The 21,289-nt window shown below is 41.5% G+C and overlaps 1 protein-coding gene across 1 annotated transcript in view; it reads right to left on the bottom strand.

Annotated features, from left to right (window-relative positions):
* LOC109881950 (mesothelin-like protein) overlaps positions 1 to 21,289 on the bottom strand; it is a 29,504-nt gene that overhangs the window by 2,980 nt on the left and 5,235 nt on the right. Inside the window, exons 5-16 of the mRNA XM_031821633.1 lie at positions 20,734 to 20,883; positions 19,174 to 19,223; positions 17,317 to 17,446; positions 15,893 to 15,978; positions 11,251 to 11,380; positions 9,054 to 9,244; positions 6,688 to 6,778; positions 6,143 to 6,278; positions 5,757 to 5,947; positions 3,049 to 3,210; positions 2,822 to 2,958; positions 1,008 to 1,141 (exon numbers count right to left, since the gene is read on the bottom strand). Of these exons, the coding sequence (XP_031677493.1) occupies positions 1,008 to 1,141; positions 2,822 to 2,958; positions 3,049 to 3,210; positions 5,757 to 5,947; positions 6,143 to 6,278; positions 6,688 to 6,778; positions 9,054 to 9,244; positions 11,251 to 11,380; positions 15,893 to 15,978; positions 17,317 to 17,446; positions 19,174 to 19,223; positions 20,734 to 20,883 (1,588 nt within the window). The remainder of the gene's footprint in view (positions 1 to 1,007; positions 1,142 to 2,821; positions 2,959 to 3,048; positions 3,211 to 5,756; positions 5,948 to 6,142; positions 6,279 to 6,687; positions 6,779 to 9,053; positions 9,245 to 11,250; positions 11,381 to 15,892; positions 15,979 to 17,316; positions 17,447 to 19,173; positions 19,224 to 20,733; positions 20,884 to 21,289) is intronic.

Raw genomic sequence — 21,289 nt, 5'->3', positions numbered from 1 at the left:
CAGACAGAGAGTAGAATGAGTAAGCACCATCTAGTGGTCAGACAGAGTAGACTGAGTCAGCACCCCCTAGCGGTCAGACAGAGTAGGCTGAGTCAGCACCCCCTAGTGGTCAGACAGAATAGGCTGAGTCAGCACCCCCTAGTGGACAGACAGAGTAGGCTGAGTCAGCACCACCTAGTGGTCAGACAGAGTAGACTGAGTCAGCACCACCTAGTGGTCAGACAGAGTAGACTGAGTCAGCACCACCTAGTGGTCAGACAGAGTAGACTGAGTCAGCACCACCTAGTGGTCAGACAGAGTAGACTCGTATCTAAACTTCCGACTTCAACTGTAAGCATGTTATGTATGTATGTTTGGCTGTGTTAGCTGGTAGGAGGTACCTATGTATGGCTGTGTTAGCTGGTAGGAGGTACCTATGTATGGCTGTGTTAGCTGGTAGGAGGTACCTATGTATGGCTGTGTTAGCTGGTAGGAGGTACCTATGTATGGCTGTGTTAGCTGTTAGGAGGTACCTATGTATGGCTGTGTTAGCTGGTAGGAGGTACCTATGTATGGCTCTGTTAGCTGGTAGGAGGTACCTATGTATGGCTGTGTTAGCTGGTAGGAGGTACCTATGTATGGCTGTGTTAGCTGGTAGGAGGTACCTATGTATGGCTGTGTTAGCTGGTAGGAGGTACCTATGTATGGCTGTGTTAGCTGGTAGGAGGTACCTATGTATGGCTGTGTTAGCTGGTAGGAGGTACCTATGTATGGCTGTGTTAGCTGGTAGGAGGTACCTATGTATGGCTGTGTTAGCTGGTAGGAGGTACCTATGTATGGCTGTGTTAGCTGGTAGGAGGTACCTATGTATGGCTGTGTTAGCTGGTAGGAGGTACCTATGTATGGCTGTGTTAGCTGGTAGGAGGTACCTATGCATGGCTGTGTTAGCTGGTAGGAGGTACCTATGTATGGCTGTGTTAGCTGGTAGGAGGTACCTATGCATGGCTGTGTTAGCTGGTAGGAGGTACCTATGTATGGCTGTGTTAGCTGGTAGGAGGTAGCAGAGACAGTACTACGGCTCTGGAAGGCCCCTTCAGCGATGACGAACAGCGTTCTCTTCTTCATTATGTTGCAGTTGGTCACCGTCAGGGCATTGGCCTTACTGCAACACGGTGAAACAGATAACACAGCTGTCTTATTGTCTGGCATCACACGTCAACACAACCGTCTTATTGTCTGACATCACACATCAACACACACGTCTTATTGTCTGACATCACACGTCAACACAGCCGTCTTATTGTCTGACATCACACATCAACACAACCGTCTTACATCACACATCAACACAGCCGTCTTATTGTCTGACATCACACATCAACACAACTGTCTTATTGTCTGACATCACACGTCAACACAACCATCTTATTGTCTGACATCACACATCAACACAACTGTCTGACATCACACGTCAACACAACCGTCTTATCGTCTGACATCACACATCAACACAACCGTCTTATCGTCTGACATCACACGTCAACACAACCGTCTTATTGTCTGACATCACACATCAACACAACCATCTGACATCACACATCAACACAACCGTCTTATCGTCTGACATCACACGTCAACACAACCGTCTTATCGTCTGACATCACACGTCAACACAACCGTCTGACATCACACATCAACACAACCGTCTTATTGTCTGACATCACACATCAACACAACCATCTGACATCACACATCAACACAACCGTCTGACATCACACATCAACACAACCGTCTGACATCACACATCAACACAACCGTCTTATTGTCTGACATCACACATCAACACAACCGTCTTATTGTCTGACATCACACATCAACACAACCGTCTTATCGTCTGACATCACACATCAACACAACTGTCTTATCGTCTGACATCACACGTCAACAGAACCGTCTTATTGTCTGACATCACACATCAACACAACCATCTGACATCACATCAACACAACCATCTGACATCACACATCAACACAACCATCTGACATCACACATCAACACAACCGTCTGACATCACACGTCAACACAACCGTCTGACATCACACGTCAACACAACCGTCTGACATCACACATCAACACAACCGTCTGATTGTCCCTCATACTGTAGATCAGGAGAAGACACAGACTGGTGTCTAGTGAACACAGGTTGGGTCCTCCTCTCGGTCTTACCTCAGGCTACTCTGTGTAATGGTCTACAGGAGGCTGGTGTCTAGTGAACACAGGTTGGGTCCTCCTCTCGGTCTTACCTCAGGCTACTCTGTGTAATGGTCTTCAGGAGACTGGTGTCTAGTGAACACAGGTTGGGTCCTCCTCTCGGTCTTACCTCAGGCTATTCTGTGTTATAGGCTATAGGAGGCTGGTGTCTAGTGAACACAGGTTGGGTCCTCCTCTCGGTCTTACCTCAGGCTACTCTGTGTTATAGGCTACAGGAGGCTGGTGTCTAGTGAACACAGGTTGGGTCCTCCTCTCGGTCTTACCTCAGGCTACTCTGTGTAATGGTCTACAGGAGGCTGGTGTCTAGTGAACACAGGTTGGGTCCTCCTCTCGGTCTTACCTCAGGCTACTCTGTGTAATGGTCTACAGGAGGCTGGTGTCTAGTGAACACAGGTTGGGTCCTCCTCTCGGTCTTACCTCAGGCTATTCTGTGTTATAGGCTATAGGAGGCTGGTGTCTAGTGAACACAGGTTGGGTCCTCCTCTCGGTCTTACCTCAGGCTACTCTGTGTTATAGGCTACAGGAGGCTGGTGTCTAGTGAACACAGGTTGGGTCCTCCTCTTGGTCTTACCTCAGGCTACTCTGTGTAATGGTCTTCAGGAGGCTGATGTCTAGTGAACACAGGTTGGGTCCTCCGATGGAGTTGAGCTCGGCACTGCCCAGAGTATTTCCTGAGTTACTCAGGTACTTACTGATGATGGCCTGCGCCTATAGGGGGGACATGAATAGATTGGTAAATGGCCGACTGATTGATTGGTTAATCACTTGACAGACAGACAGACAAATATATCTGGCTACCATAACAGCATCCCAGTTTCCATTGGAGGAGTCCATCAGAGCTGACAGTGTGTCGATTTTGGTGATGTTCCACATGGTGATGTCAGCGTTAGTGGCAACGCGCGAAGCCGGCCCAAGAACCTGCACCTTCGCTTCTGGGATGGTGGAGTTTGCGGAGTAGGCCTGACGGGCGGGACACAGGAAACAGGAAGTACAGTCACATAATCTAACAGGAGGATAAAGCTTCATAACACCCATGTCATACTATCTGTACATTCTCTCTGTTAATCAGACATGATGATAATGTAGTTACACCGGGTCAAATGTAATGATAATGTATGTATTTATATCAGGTCAGATGTAATGATAATGTCTTTAAACCAGGGCAGATGTAATGATAATGTATTTATATCAGGTCAGATGTAATGATAATGTCTTTAGATCAGGTCAGATGTAATGATAATGTATTTATATCAGGTCATATGTAATAATAATGTCTTTAAATCAGGTCAGATGTAATGATAATGTATGTATTTATATCAGGCCAGATGTAATGATAATGTATTTATATCAGGTCAGATGTAATGATACTGTATTTATTTATATCAGGTCAGATGTAATGATAATGTATTTACATCAGGTCGGATGTAATGATAATGTATTTATTTATATCAGGTCAGATGTAATGATAATGTATTTATTTATATCAGGTCAGATGGAATGATAATGTTTTTTACATCAGGTCAGATGTAATGATAATGTATGTATTTATATCAGGTCAGATGTAATGATAATGTATTTATATCAGGTCAGATGTAATGATAATGTATTTATATCAGACCAGATGTAACGATAATGTATTTATATCAGGTCAGATGTAACGATAATGTATTTATATCAGGTCAGATGTATTGATAATGTATTTATATCAGGTCAGATGTATTGATAATGTATGTATTTATATCAGGTCAGATGTAATGATAATGTATTTATATCAGGTCAGATGTAATGATAATGTATTTATATAAGGTCAGATGTAATGATAATGTATTTATATCAGGTCAGATGTAATGATAATGTATTTATATCAGGCCAGATGTAATGATAATGTATTTGTATCAGGTCAGATGTAATGATAATGTATGTATTTATATCAGGCCAGATGTAATGATAATGTATTTATATCAAGTCAGATGTAATGATAATGTATTTATATCAGGTCAGATGTATTGATAATGTATTTATATCAGGTCAGATGTATTGATAATGTATGTATTTATACATGCTGCTGTTCCAGTTTCAACTGACCTGAGCCCTAGGACCATGCCCCAGGACTACCTGACATGATGACTCCTTGCTGTCCCCAGTCCACCTGGCCATGCTGCTGCTCCAGTTTCAACTTCCACCTGACTGTGCTGCTGCTCCAGTTTCAACTGTTCTGCCTTATTATTATTCGACCATGCTGGTCATTTATGAACATTTGAACATCTTGGCCATGTTCTGTTATAATCTCCACCCGGCACAGCCAGAAGAGGACTGGCCACCCCACATAGCCTGGTTCCTCTCTAGGTTTCTTCCTAGGTATTGGCCTTTCTAGGGAGTTTTTCCTAGCCACCGTGCTTCTACACCTGCATTGCTTGCTGTTTGGGGTTTTAGGCTGGGTTTCTGTACAGCACTTTGAGATATCAGCTGATGTACGAAGGGCTATATAAATAAATTTGATTTGATTTGATATCAGGTCAGATGTAATGATAATGTATTTATATCAGGTCAGATGTAATGATAATGTATTTATATCAGGTCAGATGTGTGTGTACCGTACATGTGAATCAAGCGATACTCCATAACATAAGTCAATAAAAACCAGTCATCGCCTCAATCAGCTCTATGTTATACAGCTCTATGTTATACAGCTCTATGCTATACAGCTCTATGTTATACAGCTCTATGTTATACAGCTCTATGTTATACAGCTCTATGTTATACATACCTATTTGTATATAAGGTAAATTCACTTTGTGTTAACTCCCCTGCCTGTATTCTGTCTCTAAATGCTGTCTATCCCCAACAGCACCATATCACCAGGTAACATTCTGACTGTGTTGTCTATCACCAACAGCCTCATATCACCAGGTAACATTCTGACTGTGTTGTCTATCCCCAACAGCACCATATCACCAGGTAACATTCTGACTGTGTTGTCTATCACCAACAGCACCATATCACCAGGTAACATTCTGACTGTGTTGTCTATCACCAACAGCAGCATATCACCAGGTAACATTCTGACTGTGTTGTCTATCACCAACAGCACCATATCACTAGGTAACATTCTGACTGTGTTGTCTATCACCAACAGCACCATATCACCAAGTAACATTCTGACTGTGTTGTCTATCACTAACAGCAACATATCACCAGGTAACATTCTGACTGTGTTGTCTATCCCCAACAGCACCATATCACCAGGTAACATTCTGACTGTGTTGTCTATCACTAACAGCACCATATCACCAGGTAACATTCTGACTGTGTTGTCTATCACCAACAGCACCATATCACCAGGTAACATTATGACTGTGTTGTCTATCCCCAACAGCACCATATCACCAGGTAACATTCTGACTGTGTTGTCTATCACCAACAGCACCATATCACTATGAATCATTCTGACTGTGTTAATGTACTTGGTGAATAAAGTTGACTCTTTGTCTGAAAGCGTACAGTACCTCTCTGAGTCTCGCCAGGACCACTTCAAGGTATTCCAGGTCGTCCACCTTGGCGGTGATGGCGTCCAGGTTGTCAACGACTGTCTTGGCCGTCAGGCAGCAGTTGAACTTGGTCACGGTCTCATAGTTGAAGGGGAACGTATTCTCACTGATCGTGACCTGAGTGATATTTCCCACTGTGCATTCACTGACTATGGACAGGGAGGAGAGTACTGTTATTCACTCACTATGGACAGACAGACAGACAGACAGACAGACAGTTATGCCCTCTTCAGCAGGAGGAGGGAGGACAGACAGACAGACAGACAGACATTCCCTTTTCAGCAGGAGGAGGGAGGAGAGAGACAGACAGACAGTAATGGTATATTAGTGCAGGGTAGACACACCTATGGAGCGTTTGGACTGTGATTGGTCGATGATGGACTGTCTGATAGCCGTCTTCATCCTCCTCTTCTTCTCTCTGGACGTTCCATTCTTCCTCAGCACCTTCAGGAATGACTGTAGGAACTGGCCCTTTACATTCTGGAGAACAACACAACACAGCCTGTAAACACACACACACACACACACACACACACACACACACACACACACACACACACACACACACACACACACACAGCATGCGCGCACACACACACACACACACACACACACACACACAGCATGCGCGCACACACACACACACACACACAGACAGACAGACAGACAGACAGACACACACAGCATGCGCGCACACACACACACAGCATGCGCGCACACACACACACACACAGGCAGACAGACAGACAGACAGACACACACGTACACACACACACAGACAGACAGACAGACAGACAGACAGACACGCACACAGACACACACACACACACACACACACACACACACACACACACACGCACGCACGCAGCCAGATGTAGTGGTTTGTGACCTTAGAGAAGTTCTTGTAGAAGGAGGATGTCAGGTAGAGAGGTAGAACGCCCAGGTTGTCCAGGGTCTCTCTGTTCCAGGTAGCTGGGAGTCTGGAGAAACACACAGTATAGACTCAACTATACTGTTGACAGGACACTCTCACAGTACAGACTCAACTATAATGTTAACAGGAAACTCTCACAGTACAGACTCAACTATACTGTTGACAGGAAACTCTCACAGTACAGACTCAACTATACTGTTGACAGGAAACTCTCACAGTACAGACTCAACTATACTGTTGACAGGAAACTCTCACAGTACAGACTCAACTATACTGTTGATGGGAAACTCTCACAGTACAGACTCAACTATACTGTTGACAGGACACTCTCACAGTACAGACTCAACTATACTGTTGATGGGAAACTCTCACAGTACAGACTCAACTATACTGTTGACAGGACACTCTCACAGTACAGACTCAACTATACTGTTGACAGGAAACTCTCACAGTACAGACTCAACTATACTGTTGATGGGAAACTCTCACAGTACAGACTCAACTATACTGTTGACAGGACACTCTCACAGTACAGACTCAACTATACTGTTGATGGGAAACTCTCACAGTACAGACTCAACTATACTGTTGACAGGACACTCTCACAGTACAGACTCAACTATACTGTTGACAGGACACTCACAGTACAGACTCAACTATACTGTTGACAGGACACTCTCACAGTACAGACTCAACTATATTGTTGACGGGAAACTCTCACAGTACAGACTCAACTATACTGTTGACAGGAAACTCTCACAGTACAGACTCAACTATACTGTTGACAGGAAACTCTCACAGTACAGACTCAACTATACTGTTGATGGGAAACTCTCACAGTACAGACTCAACTATACTGTTGACAGGACACTCTCACAGTACAGACTCAACTATACTGTTGACAGGAAACTCTCACAGTACAGACTCAACTATACTGTTGATGGGAAACTCTCACAGTACAGACTCAACTATACTGTTGACAGGACACTCTCACAGTACAGACTCAACTATAATGTTAACAGGAAACTCACAGTACAGACTCAACTATACTGTTGACAGGAAACTCTCACAGTACAGACTCAACTATACTGTTGACAGGAAACTCTCACAGTACAGACTCAACTATACTGTTGATGGGAAACTCTCACAGTACAGACTCAACTATACTGTTGATGGGAAACTCTCACAGTACAGACTCAACTATACTGTTGACAGGACACTCTCACAGTACAGACTCAACTATACTGTTGACAGGACACTCTCACAGTACAGACTCAACTATACTGTTGATGGGAAACTCTCACAGTACAGACTCAACTATACTGTTGACAGGACACTCTCACAGTACAGACTCAACTATACTGTTGACAGGAAACTCTCACAGTACAGACTCAACTATACTGTTGATGGGAAACTCTCACAGTACAGACTCAACTATACTGTTGACAGGACACTCTCACAGTACAGACTCAACTATAATGTTAACAGGAAACTCTCACAGTACAGACTCAACTATACTGTTGACAGGAAACTCTCACAGTACAGACTCAACTATACTGTTGACAGGAAACTCTCACAGTACAGACTTAACTATACTGTTGACAGGAAACTCTCACAGTACAGACTCAACTATACTGTTGATGGGAAACTCTCACAGTACAGACTCAACTATACTGTTGACAGGACACTCTCACAGTACAGACTCAACTATACTGTTGATGGGAAACTCTCACAGTACAGACTCAACTATACTGTTGACAGTAAACAAGTACATCAGTGTATCTGACATATAATGTTTACATTTTAGGGCCCAATCCTAACTTCAGCTACAGTTTCAGCCCAGTCAGTCAGTCAGTCAGTCAGTTTCAGCCCAGTCTGTCAGTCAGTCAGTTTCAGCCCAGTCAGTCAGTCAGTCAGTTTCAGCCCAGTCAGTCATTCAGTCAGTTTCAGCCCAGTCAGTCAGTTTCAGCCCAGTCAGTCAGTCAGTCAGTCAGTTTCTGCCCAGTCAGTCAGTCAATCCGTTTCAGCCCAGTCAGTCAGTCAGTCTGTCAGTCAGCCAGTCAGTTTCAGCCCAGTCAGTTTCAGCCCAGTCAGTCAGTCAGTTTCTGCCCAGTCAGTCAGTCAGTTTCAGCCAAGTCAGTCAGTCAGTTTCAGCCAAGTCAGTCAGTCAGTCAGTCAGTTTCAGCCCAGTCAGTCAGTCAGTCAATCAGTCAGTTTCAGCCCAGTCAGTCAGTCAGTTTCAGCCCAGTCAGTCAGTCAGTTTCAGCCCAGTCAGTCAGTCAGATGCGTTTGTTTAATTCCATGTTTCCATGTTGACTTACCCGTACTGTGTTTTCCCAGACGTCAACAGCGTTTCTATGGCAGCCACCTGTTCGTCGGTGAGGTCATTACAGTTTTGTAGTTTCTGCAGGATGAGCTGGTCAGAGTTCTGGATGTAGGAACCGTCCAGAACACACACCATGTTACCTAGGACCTGCAGGTTGTCACTGCTCAGAACCGTGCCACTGATACCCTGCAGGGACAGATGGACACAACACAGCACTGACATCACGACTTCCAATCAGGTCACATCAAATGCAAGCTCATATCATAAGCATTTCTATATTGCCATTCTATATTGCCATTCTATATTTCCATTCTATATTGCCATTACATATTGTCATTCTATATTGCCATTCTATATTGCCATTCTATATTGCCATTCTATAATGCCGTTCTATATTGTCATTCTATATTGTCATTCTATATTGTCATTCTATATTGTCATTCTGTATTGTCATTCTGTATTGTCATTCTATATTGTCATTCTGTATTGTCATTCTGTATTGTCATTCTATATTGTCATTCTGTATTGTCATTCTGTATTGTCATTCTGTATTGTCATTCTATATTGTCATTCTGTATTGTCATTCTATATTGTCATTCTGCATTGCCATTCTATATTGTCATTCTGTATTGCCATGCTATATTGCCGTTCTATATTGTCGTTCTAAACTCAGCAAAAAATGTTACGTATCTTTTTCAGGACCCTGTCTTTCAAAGATCATTCGTAAAAATCCAAATAACTTCATAGATCTTCATTGTAAAGAGTTTTAACACTGTTTCCCATGCTTGTTCAATGAACCATAAACAATTAATGAACATGCACCTGTGGAACGGTCGTTAAGACACCAACAGCTTTCAGACGGTAGGCAATTAAGGTTACAGTTATGAAAACTTAGGACACTAAAGAGGCCTTTCTACTGAATCTGGAAACACCAAAAGAAAAATGCCCAGGGTCCCTGCTCATCTGTGTGAACGTGTCTTAGGCATGCTGCAAGGAGGCATGAGGACTGCAGATGTGACCAGGGCAATAAATTACAATGTCCGTACTGTGAGACGCCTAAGACAGTGCTACAGGGAGACGGGACGGACAGCTGATCGTCCTCGCAGTGGCAGACCACGTGTAACAACACGAACATCACACCTGCGGGACAGATACAGGATGGCAACAGCAACTGCCAGAGTTACACCAGGAACGCACAATCCCTCCATCAGTGCTCAGACTGTCCGTAACAGGCTGAGAGAGGCTGGACTGAGGGCTTGTAGGCCTGTTGTAAAGGCAGGTCCTCGCCAGACATCACCGGCAACAACGTCGCCTATGGACACACACCCACCGTCGCTGGACAAGACAGGACTGGCAAAAAGTGCTCTTCACTGACGAGTCGCGGTTTTGTCTCACCCCAGGGTTAACCAGGCTCGTTCAGATGCTACTGTTGCTACCACAGTACCCAGGGTTAACCAGACTCTTTCAGATGCTACTGTTGCTATTCCCCCCCCCCAGGGTTAACCAGACTCTTTCAGATGTGTCTGTTGCTATTCTCCCCCCCCCCCCCCCCCCCCCCCCAGGGTTAACCAGACTCTTTCAGATGCTACTGTTGCTATCCCCCCCCCAGGGTTAACCAGACTCTTTCAGATGTTACTGTTGCTATTCTCCCCCCCCCCAGGGTTAACCAGACTCTTTCAGATGCTACTGTTGCTATTCCCCCCCCCACCCCAGGGTTAACCAGACTCTTTCAGATGCTCCTGTTGCTATTCCCCCCCCACCCCAGGGTTAACCAGACTCTTTCAGATGCTCCTGTTGCTATTCCCCCCCCCACCCCAGGGTTAACCAGACTCTTTCAGATGCTACTGTTGCTATTCCCCCCCCCCCCCCCCCCCCCCCCAGGGTTAACCAGACTCTTTCAGATGTCACTGTTGCTATTCTCCTCCCCCCCCCAGGGTTAACCAGACTCTTTCAGATGCTACTGTTGCTATTCTCCCCCCCCAGGGTTAACCAGGTTCATTCCAGAGCTTCAATCTGCCTTTACTTGCATTGCAGAAAGCTGGATGGAGGATGTAGATGGATGGAGGATGTAGACATTTAGTGTACTACTGAGACCAGAGACCGATAGGCCCGGTCAAAAGTAGTGTACCATTAAAGGGAATAGTGGTGTCATTTGGACCACATCCATGTTGTGTGACAGTGTGGTGACTCACCAGGCAGGTCTTGACATTGTTAACCAGGGCTGTGCGTTTGAAGCTGAGCGCGTCGGAGAACACGGAGAAGTCTGCGTCTCCCAGCTCACTAAAGTAGTCCTTACAGGTGTCCCGAGGAACCTTACTGTAGCTGCAGACATCAAAAACAATATAACACCTTTATATACAATATAAATAAACAAATACATCTGGCATTATTCAACAGTAACTTCGTTAAACCAGTTTCATTCATCAGTAACTTCATAAACCAGTTTCATTCATCAGTAACTTAATAAACCAGTTTCATTCATCCTGTAACTTAATAAACCAGTTTCATTCATCAGTAACTTAATAAACCAGTTTCATTCATCAGTAACTTAATAAACCAGTTTCATTCATCAGTAACTTAATAAACCAGTTTCATTCATCAGTAACTTAATAAACCAGTTTCATTCATCAGTAACTTCGTTAAACCAGTTTCATTCATCAGTAACTTCGTTAAACCAGTTTCATTCATCAGTAACTTAATAAACCAGTTTCATTCATCCTGTAACTTAATAAACCAGTTTCATTCATCAGTAACTTAATAAACCAGTTTCATTCATCCTGTAACTTAATAAACCAGTTTCATTCATCCTGTAACTTAATAAACCAGTTTCATTCATCAGTAACTTAATAAACCAGTTTCATTCATCAGTAACTTAATAAACCAGTTTCATTCATCAGTAACTTCGTTAAACCAGTTTCATTCAACAGTAACTTCGTTAAACCAGTTTCATTCATCAGTAACTTCGTTAAACCAGTTTCATTCATCAGTAACTTAATAAACCAGTTTCATTCATCAGTAACTTAATAAACCAGTTTCATTCATCAGAAACTTAATAAACCAGTTTCATTCATCAGTAACTTAATAAACCAGTTTCATTCATCAATAACTTAATAAACCAGTTTCATTCATCAATAACTTAATAAACCAGTTTCATTCATCAGTAACTTCGTTAAACCAGTTTCATTCATCAGTAACTTCGTTAAACCAGTTTCATTCATCAGTAACTTAATAAACCAGTTTCATTCATCAGTAACTTAATAAACCGGTTTCATTCATCAGTAACTTCGTTAAACCAGTTTCATTCATCAGTAACTTAATAAACCAGTTTCATTCATCAGTAACTTAATAAACCAGTTTCATTCATCAGTAACTTAATAAACCAGTTTCATTCATCAGTAACTTAATAAACCAGTTTCATTCATCAGTAACTTAATAAACCAGTTTCATTCATCAGTAACTTAATAAACCAGTTTCATTCATCAATAACTTAATAAACCAGTTTCATTCATCAGTAACTTAATAAACCAGTTTCATTCATCAGTAACTTAATAAACCAGTTTCATTCATCAGTAACTTAATAAACCAGTTTCATTCAACAGTAACTTAATAAACCAGTTTCATTCATCCTGTAACTTAATAAACCGGTTTCATTCATCAGTAACTTAATAAACCAGTTTCATTCATCAGTAACTTAATAAACCAGTTTCATTCAACAGTAACTTCGTTAAACCAGTTTCATTCATCAGTAACTTAATAAACCAGTTTCATTCATCAGTAACTTCGTTAAACCAGTTTCATTCATCAGTAACTTAATAAACCAGTTTCATTCATCAGTAACTTAATAAACCAGTTTCATTCATCAATAACTTAATAAACCAGTTTCATTCATCAGTAACTTCGTTAAACCAGTTTCATTCATCAGTAACTTCGTTAAACCAGTTTCATTCATCAGTAACTTAATAAACCAGTTTCATTCATCAGTAACTTAATAAACCGGTTTCATTCATCAGTAACTTCGTTAAACCAGTTTCATTCATCAGTAACTCAATAAACCAGTTTCATTCATCAGTAACTTAATAAACCAGTTTCATTCATCAGTAACTTAATAAACCAGTTTCATTCATCAGTAACTTAATAAACCAGTTTCATTCAACAGTAACTTCGTTAAACCAGTTTCATTCAACAGTAACTTTGTTAAACCAGTTTCATTCAACAGTAACTTCGTTAAACCAGTTTCATTCAACAGTAACTTAATAAACCAGTTTCATTCATCAGTAACTTAATAAACCAGTTTCATTCATCCTGTAACTTAATAAACCAGTTTCATTCATCCTGTAACTTAATAAACCAGTTTCATTCATCAGTAACTTAATAAACCAGTTTCATTCATCAGTAACTTAATAAACCAGTTTCATTCATCAGTAACTTAATAAACCAGTTTCATTCATCAGTAACTTAATAAACCAGTTTCATTCATCAGTAACTTAATAAACCAGTTTCATTCATCAGTAACTTAATAAACCAGTTTCATTCATCAGTAACTTAATAAACCAGTTTCATTCATCAGTAACTTAATAAACCAGTTTCATTCATCCTGTAACTTAATAAACCAGTTTCATTCATCAGTAACTTAATAAACCAGTTTCATTCATCAGTAACTTAATAAACCAGTTTCATTCATCAGTAACTTAATAAACCAGTTTCATTCATCAGTAACTTAATAAACCAGTTTCATTCATCAGTAACTTAATAAACCAGTTTCATTCATCCTGTAACTTAATAAACCAGTTTCATTCATCAGTAACTTAATAAACCAGTTTCATTCATCCTGTAACTTAATAAACCAGTTTCATTCATCAGTAACTTAATAAACCAGTTTCATTCATCAGTAACTTAATAAACCAGTTTCATTCATCAATAACTTAATAAACCAGTTTCATTCATCAATAACTTAATAAACCAGTTTCATTCATCAGTAACTTCGTTAAACCAGTTTCATTCATCAGTAACTTAATAAACCAGTTTCATTCATCAGTAACTTAATAAACCAGTTTCATTCATCAGTAACTTCGTTAAACCAGTTTCATTCATCAGTAACTTCGTTAAACCAGTTTCATTCATCAGTAACTTAATAAACCAGTTTCATTCATCAGTAACTTAATAAACCAGTTTCATTCATCAGTAACTTCGTTAAACCAGTTTCATTCATCAGTAACTTAATAAACCAGTTTCATTCATCAGTAACTTAATAAACCAGTTTCATTCATCAGTAACTTAATAAACCAGTTTCATTCATCAGTAACTTAATAAACCAGTTTCATTCATCAGTAACTTAATAAACCAGTTTCATTCATCAATAACTTAATAAACCAGTTTCATTCATCAGTAACTTAATAAACCAGTTTCATTCATCAGTAACTTAATAAACCAGTTTCATTCATCAGTAACTTAATAAACCAGTTTCATTCATCAGTAACTTAATAAACCAGTTTCATTCATCAGTAACTTAATAAACCAGTTTCATTCATCCTGTAACTTAATAAACCAGTTTCATTCATCAGTAACTTAATAAACCAGTTTCATTCATCAGTAACTTAATAAACCAGTTTCATTCATCAGTAACTTAATAAACCAGTTTCATTTCATCAGTAACTTAATAAACCAGTTTCATTCATCAGTAACTTAATAAACCAGTTTCATTCATTCCTGTAACTTAATAAACCAGTTTCATTCATCAGTAACTTAATAAACCAGTTTCATTCATCCTGTAACTTAATAAACCAGTTTCATTCATCAGTAACTTAATAAACCAGTTTCATTCATCAGTAACTTAATAAACCAGTTTCATTCATCAATAACTTAATAAACCAGTTTCATTCATCAATAACTTAATAAACCAGTTTCATTCATCAGTAACTTCGTTAAACCAGTTTCATTCATCAGTAACTTAATAAACCAGTTTCATTCATCAGTAACTTAATAAACCAGTTTCATTCATCAGTAACTTCGTTAAACCAGTTTCATTCATCAGTAACTTCGTTAAACCAGTTTCATTCATCAGTAACTTAATAAACCAGTTTCATTCATCAGTAACTTAATAAACCAGTTTCATTCATCAGTAACTTCGTTAAACCAGTTTCATTCATCAGTAACTTAATAAACCAGTTTCATTCATCAGTAACTTAATAAACCAGTTTCATTCATCAGTAACTTAATAAACCAGTTTCATTCATCAGTAACTTAATAAACCAGTTTCATTCATCAGTAACTTAATAAACCAGTTTCATTCATCAATAACTTAATAAACCAGTTTCATTCATCAGTAACTTAATAAACCAGTTTCATTCATCAGTAACTTAATAAACCAGTTTCATTCATCAGTAACTTAATAAACCAGTTTCATTCAACAGTAACTTAATAAACCAGTTTCATTCATCCTGTAACTTAATAAACCGGTTTCATTCATCAGTAACTTAATAAACCAGTTTCATTCAACAGTAACTTGTTTTGTTGGTTGATTGATTGGTTGATGGTTGGTTGATTGGTTGATGGTTGATGGTTGATTGGTTAATGTATTTATTGGTTGATTGGTTAATTTATTAATTTATTTATGGGTTGGTTGGTTGATTGGTTAATGTATTTATTAGTTTATTGGTTGATTGGTTAATTGATTTATTGGTTGTTGATTGGTTGATTGGTTAATGGATTTATTGGTTGATTGGTTGGTTGGTCAATGTATTTATTGGTTGATTGGTTAATTGATGTATTGGTTGTTGGTTGATTGATTGGTTGATTGGTTGTTGGTTGATTGAATGTATGACATGCGGTACTCACTCGTAGTAAAGCAGCATGTCAGGAGGGTACAGGTTGTAGCTGGTGACATTTGACTCTTCCTTGATGTAGTTGTACATGCAGGTCAACTGTGGGTCACACAAATATATAATAATACTATGATTATTTATCACATGAATAATCCCTTTGCATGCTGACTTCTCAAACAACTGTTGGAATCCAACAATTACCGACCTCAGCAGCAACAACAACAGCTGGTATTAAGCTTGGTGATGAGAGGCTAACCTGAGTCTCTTTGAGTACGACAACAACAACGACAACAACAACAACAGCTGGTATTAAGCTTGGTGATGAGAGGCTGACCAGAGTCTCTTTGAGTACGATAACAACAACGACAACTACAACAACGACAACAGTTGGTATTAAGCTTGGTGATGAGAGGCTGACCTGAGTCTCTTTGAGTACGACAACAACAACAACATCTGGTATTAAGCTTGGTGATGAGAGCCTGACCAGAGTCTCTTTGAGTACGACAACAACAACGACAAAAACAACAACAACAGTTGGTTTTAAGCTTGGTGATGAGAGGCTGACCTGAGTCTCTTTGAGTACGACAACAACAACGACAACAACAACAACAGCTGATATTAAGCTTGGTGATGAGAGGCTGACCAGAGGCTGACCTGAGTCTCTTTGAGTACGACAACAACAACTACAACAACAACAACAACAGCTGGTATTAAGCTTGGTGATGAGAGGCTGACCAGAGTCTCTTTGAGTACGACAAACAACAACGACAACAACAACACCTGGTATTAAGCTTGGTGATGAGAGGCTGTCCTGAGTCTCTTTGAGTACGACAACAACAACGACAACAACAACAGCTGATATTAAGCTTGGTGATGAGAGGCTGACCAGAGGCTGACCTGAGTCTCTTTGAGTACGACAACAACAACTACAACAACAACAACAACAGCTGGTATTAAGCTTGGTGATGAGAGGCTGACCAGAGTCTCTTTGAGTACGACAAACAACAACGACAACAACAACAGCTGGTATTAAGCTTGGTGATGAGAGGCTGACCTGAGTCTCTTTGAGTACGATAACAACAACGACAACAACAACATCTGGTATTAAGCTTGGTGATGAGAGGCTGACCAGAGTCTCTTTGAGTACGAGAACAACAACAACAGCTGGTATTAAGCTTGGTGATGAGAGGCTGACCTGAGTCTCTTTGAGTACGACAACAACAGCTGGTATTAAGTTTGGTGATGAGAGGCAGACCTGAGTCTCTTTGAGTACGACAACAACAGCTGGTATTAAGCTTGGTGATGAGAGGCAGACCTGAGTCTCTTTGAGTACGACAACAACAGCTGGTATTAAGCTTGGTGATGAGAGGCTGACCTGAGTCTCTTTGAGTACAACAACAACAACAACCACAGTGAAAACAACAGCTGGTATCTGACCTGAGTCTCTCTCAGTGCGACCCTGTTCTTGCCCTTCCTCCTACAGGCCTTGACCAGTTTCTTGATCTTGGTTGTGGTCATACTGGCCACTCTGGTGCAGGTGAAGCCCTGGAGCACGCTGGATGACATACTGGGGACACACACATATAGACACACACACGCACGCACACACACACACACACACACACACAAAGGTGCAGACACACACACGCACGCATGCACGCACACACACACGCACACACACGCACGCACACGCACACAAAGGTGCAGACACACACACACACATACACACAATAATTACAATAATTGAAAATAAATAACCATTAAACTGAGAGAAATTGCACTGAGACACAATCAACACGCCTACATGACACTTCCTGGTTTTACAGTGCATTCTGAAAGTATGACTTTGTCGACATTTTGTTACGTTACAGCCTTATTCTAAAATGGATTTCATAATTAAACCTTTTTTTTTTTATCTACACACAATGTCTCATAATGACAAAGTGAAAACTGTTTTTTAGACATTTTTGCAAATGTATTACAAACAAAAAATATAATACCTTATTTACAAAAGTATTCAGACCCTTTGCTATGAGAGTTGACATTAAGCTCAGGTGCATCCTGTTTCCATTGATCATCTTTGACATGTTTCTACAATTTGATTGGAGTCCACCTGTGGTAAATTAATTGATTGGACATGATTTGGAAAGGCACACATCTGTCTGTATAAGGACCCAGTAGACAGTGCATGTCAGAGCAAAAACCAAGCCATGAGGTTGAAGGAATTGTCCGTAGAGCTCTGAGACAGGATTGTGTCGAAGCACAGGTCTGGGGAAAGGTACCAAAACATTTCTGCAGCATTGTGGGTCCCCAAGAACCCAGTGGCCTCCATCAAGTTTTGAACCACCAAGACTCTTCCAAGGGCTGTCCGCCTGGCCAAACTGAGCAATCGGGGGAGAAGGGCCTTGGTCAGGGAGGTGACCAAGAACCCGATGGTCACTCTGACAGAGCTCCAGTGTTCCTCTGTGGAGATGGGAGAACCTTCCAGAAGGAAAACCATTTCTGTAGCACTCCGCCAATCAGGACTTTCCGGTAGAGTGGCCAGACGGAACCCGCTCCTCAGTAAAAGGCACATGACAACCCGCTAAAGGACTCTCAGACCTATGAGAAACAAGATTCTCTGGTCTGATAAAACCGAGATTGAACTCTTTGGCCTAAATGCCAAGCGTCACATCTGGAGGAAACCTGGCACCATCCCTACGGTGCTGATGGTGGTGGCAGCATCATGCTGTGGGGATGTTTTTCAGTGACAGGGACTAGGAGACTAGTCAGGATCGAGGGAAAGACGAACGGAGCAAAGTACAGAGAGGTCTTTGATGAAAACCTGCTCCAGAGTGCTCAGAACCCCAAGACTGGGGCGAGGGTTCGCCTTCCAATAGGACAACGACCCTAAGCACACAGCCAAAACAAAAAACAACGCAGGAGTGGCTTCAGGACAAGTCTCTGAATGTCCTTGAGTGGCCCAGCCAGAGACCGGACTTGAACCTGATCTAGCATCTCTGGAGAGCCCTGAAATAGCTGTGCAGCGACGCTTCCCATCCAACCTGACAGAGCTTGAGAGGATCTGCAGAGAAGAAATGGGAGAAACTCCCCAAATACAGGTGTGCCAAGCTCGTAGCGACAAACCCAAGAAGACTCGAAGCTGTCATCGATGTCAAAGGTGCTTCAACAAAGAACTGAGTAAAGGGTCTGAATACTTACGTAAATACTTTCCGAATGCTCTGTGTATATATATATATATATGTGTATATATATATACTGTACATCACAATGTGCAGATTTTCCCAGACTCACTTGTCGGAGTTGTCAATTCCTAGAGCCACTGTGTCAAAGAACAACACAGCCTGAAAATAAAAGAACAGTATTATAGTTTCTTAAATTTACTGTGTGTGTGTTCACTGTGCGTGTTCACTGTGTGTGTGTGTGTGTTCACTGTGTGTGTGTTCACTGTGCGTGTTCACTGTGTGTGTGTGTGTGTTCACTGTGTGTGTGTGTTCACTGTGTGTGTTCACTGTGTGTTCACTGTGTGTTCACTGTGTGTGTGTGTTCACTGTGTGTGTGTTCACTGTGTGTATTCACTGTGTGTGTGTTCACTGTGTGTGTTCACTGTGTGTGTTCACTGTGTGTGTTCACTGTGTGTGTGTGTGTTCACTGTGTGTGTGTTCACTGTGTGTTTTCACTGTGTGTGTGTGTGTTCACTGTGTGTGTGTTCACTGTGTGTGTTCACTGTGTGTGTGTGTGTGTGTTCACTGTGTGTGTGTGTTCACTGTGTGTGTTCACTGTGTGTTCACTGTGTGTTCACTGTGTGTGTGTTCACTGTGTGTATTCACTGTGTGTGTGTGTTCACTGTGTGTGTTCACTGTGTGTGTTCACTGTGTGTGTGCGTGTTCACTGTGTGTGTGTGTGTGTTCACTGTGTGTGTGTTCACTGTGCGTGTTCACTGTGTGTGTGTGTGTGTGTTCACTGTGTGTGTGTGTTCACTGTGTGTGTTCACTGTGTGTTCACTGTGTGTTCACTGTGTGTGTGTGTTCACTGTGTGTGTGTTCACTGTGTGTATTCACTGTGTGTGTGTTCACTGTGTGTGTTCACTGTGTGTGTTCACTGTGTGTGTGTGTTCACTGTGTGTGTGTTCACTGTGTGTTTTCACTGTGTGTGTGTGTGTTCACTGTGTGTGTGTTCACTGTGTGTGTTCACTGTGTGTGTGTGTGTGTGTTCACTGTGTGTGTGTGTGTTCACTGTGTGTGTTCACTGTGTGTTCACTGTGTGTTCACTGTGTGTGTGTGTTCACTGTGTGTGTGTTCACTGTGTGTATTCACTGTGTGTGTGTTCACTGTGTGTGTTCACTGTGTGTGTTCACTGTGTGTGTGTGTGTTCACTGTGTGTGTGTGTTCACTGTGTGTTTTCACTGTGTGTGTGTGTGTTCACTGTGCGTGTTCACTGTGTGTGTGTGTTCACTGTGTATGTGTGTGTTCACTGTGTGTGTGTGTGTGTTCACTGTGTGTGTGTGTGTGTGTTCACTGTGTGTGTTCACTGTGTGTGTGTGTTCACTGTGTGTGTGTTCATATTGTGTGTGTGTTCACTGTGTGTATTCACTGTGTGCGTGTTCACTGTGTGTGTTCACTGCGTGTGTGTTCACTGTGTGCGTGTTCACTGTGTGTGTGTTCAGTGTGTGTGTGTGTTTTCTGTGTGTGTGTGTTTGTGTTCACAGTGTGTGTGTGTTTTCTGGGTGTGTCAGTGTGTGTGTGTGTTCACAGTGTGTGTGTGTGTTTTCTGTGTGTGTGTGTGTGTTTTCTGTGTGTGTGTGTGTGTTTTCTGTGTGTGTGTGTGTGTGTGTGTGTGTGTGCTCCCCATCACCTGTTCGTGTCTCCATGTCTTCTGGTTCAGTTTCTCCACCACCACACTGCTCTGAGAGAAGCCCTGCAGCAGGGACCTGGGGATCTCAGTAGACATGCTGTCTGGGACGTTCTGGAGAATACTGTCTGGGTTAGGGTTCACTGTGATCAACTGGATGGGGAGAATAGACACCACATTAATCAATCAGTCAACTGGATGGGGAGAATAGACACCACATTAATCAATCAGTCAACTGGATAGGGAGAATAGACACCACATTAATCAATCAGTCAACTGTATGGGGAGAATAGACACCATATGAATCAATCAGTCAACTGTATGGGGAGAATAGACACCATATTAATCAATCAGTCAACCCTATGGGGAGAATAGACACCTAATCAATCATTCAACTGTATGGGGAGAATAGACACCATATTAATCAATCAGTCAACTGTATGGGGAGAATAGACACCATATGAATCAATCCGTCAACTGGATAGGGAGAATAGACACCATATTAATCAATCAGTCAACCCCATGGGGAGAATAGACACCATATTAATCAATCAGTCAA

The sequence above is a fragment of the Oncorhynchus kisutch genome, unplaced genomic scaffold (assembly GCF_002021735.2).
Source record: "Oncorhynchus kisutch isolate 150728-3 unplaced genomic scaffold, Okis_V2 scaffold4003, whole genome shotgun sequence".
Lineage (NCBI taxonomy): Eukaryota > Metazoa > Chordata > Actinopteri > Salmoniformes > Salmonidae > Oncorhynchus > Oncorhynchus kisutch.
This window is presented reverse-complemented; position numbering and strand designations above follow the sequence as displayed.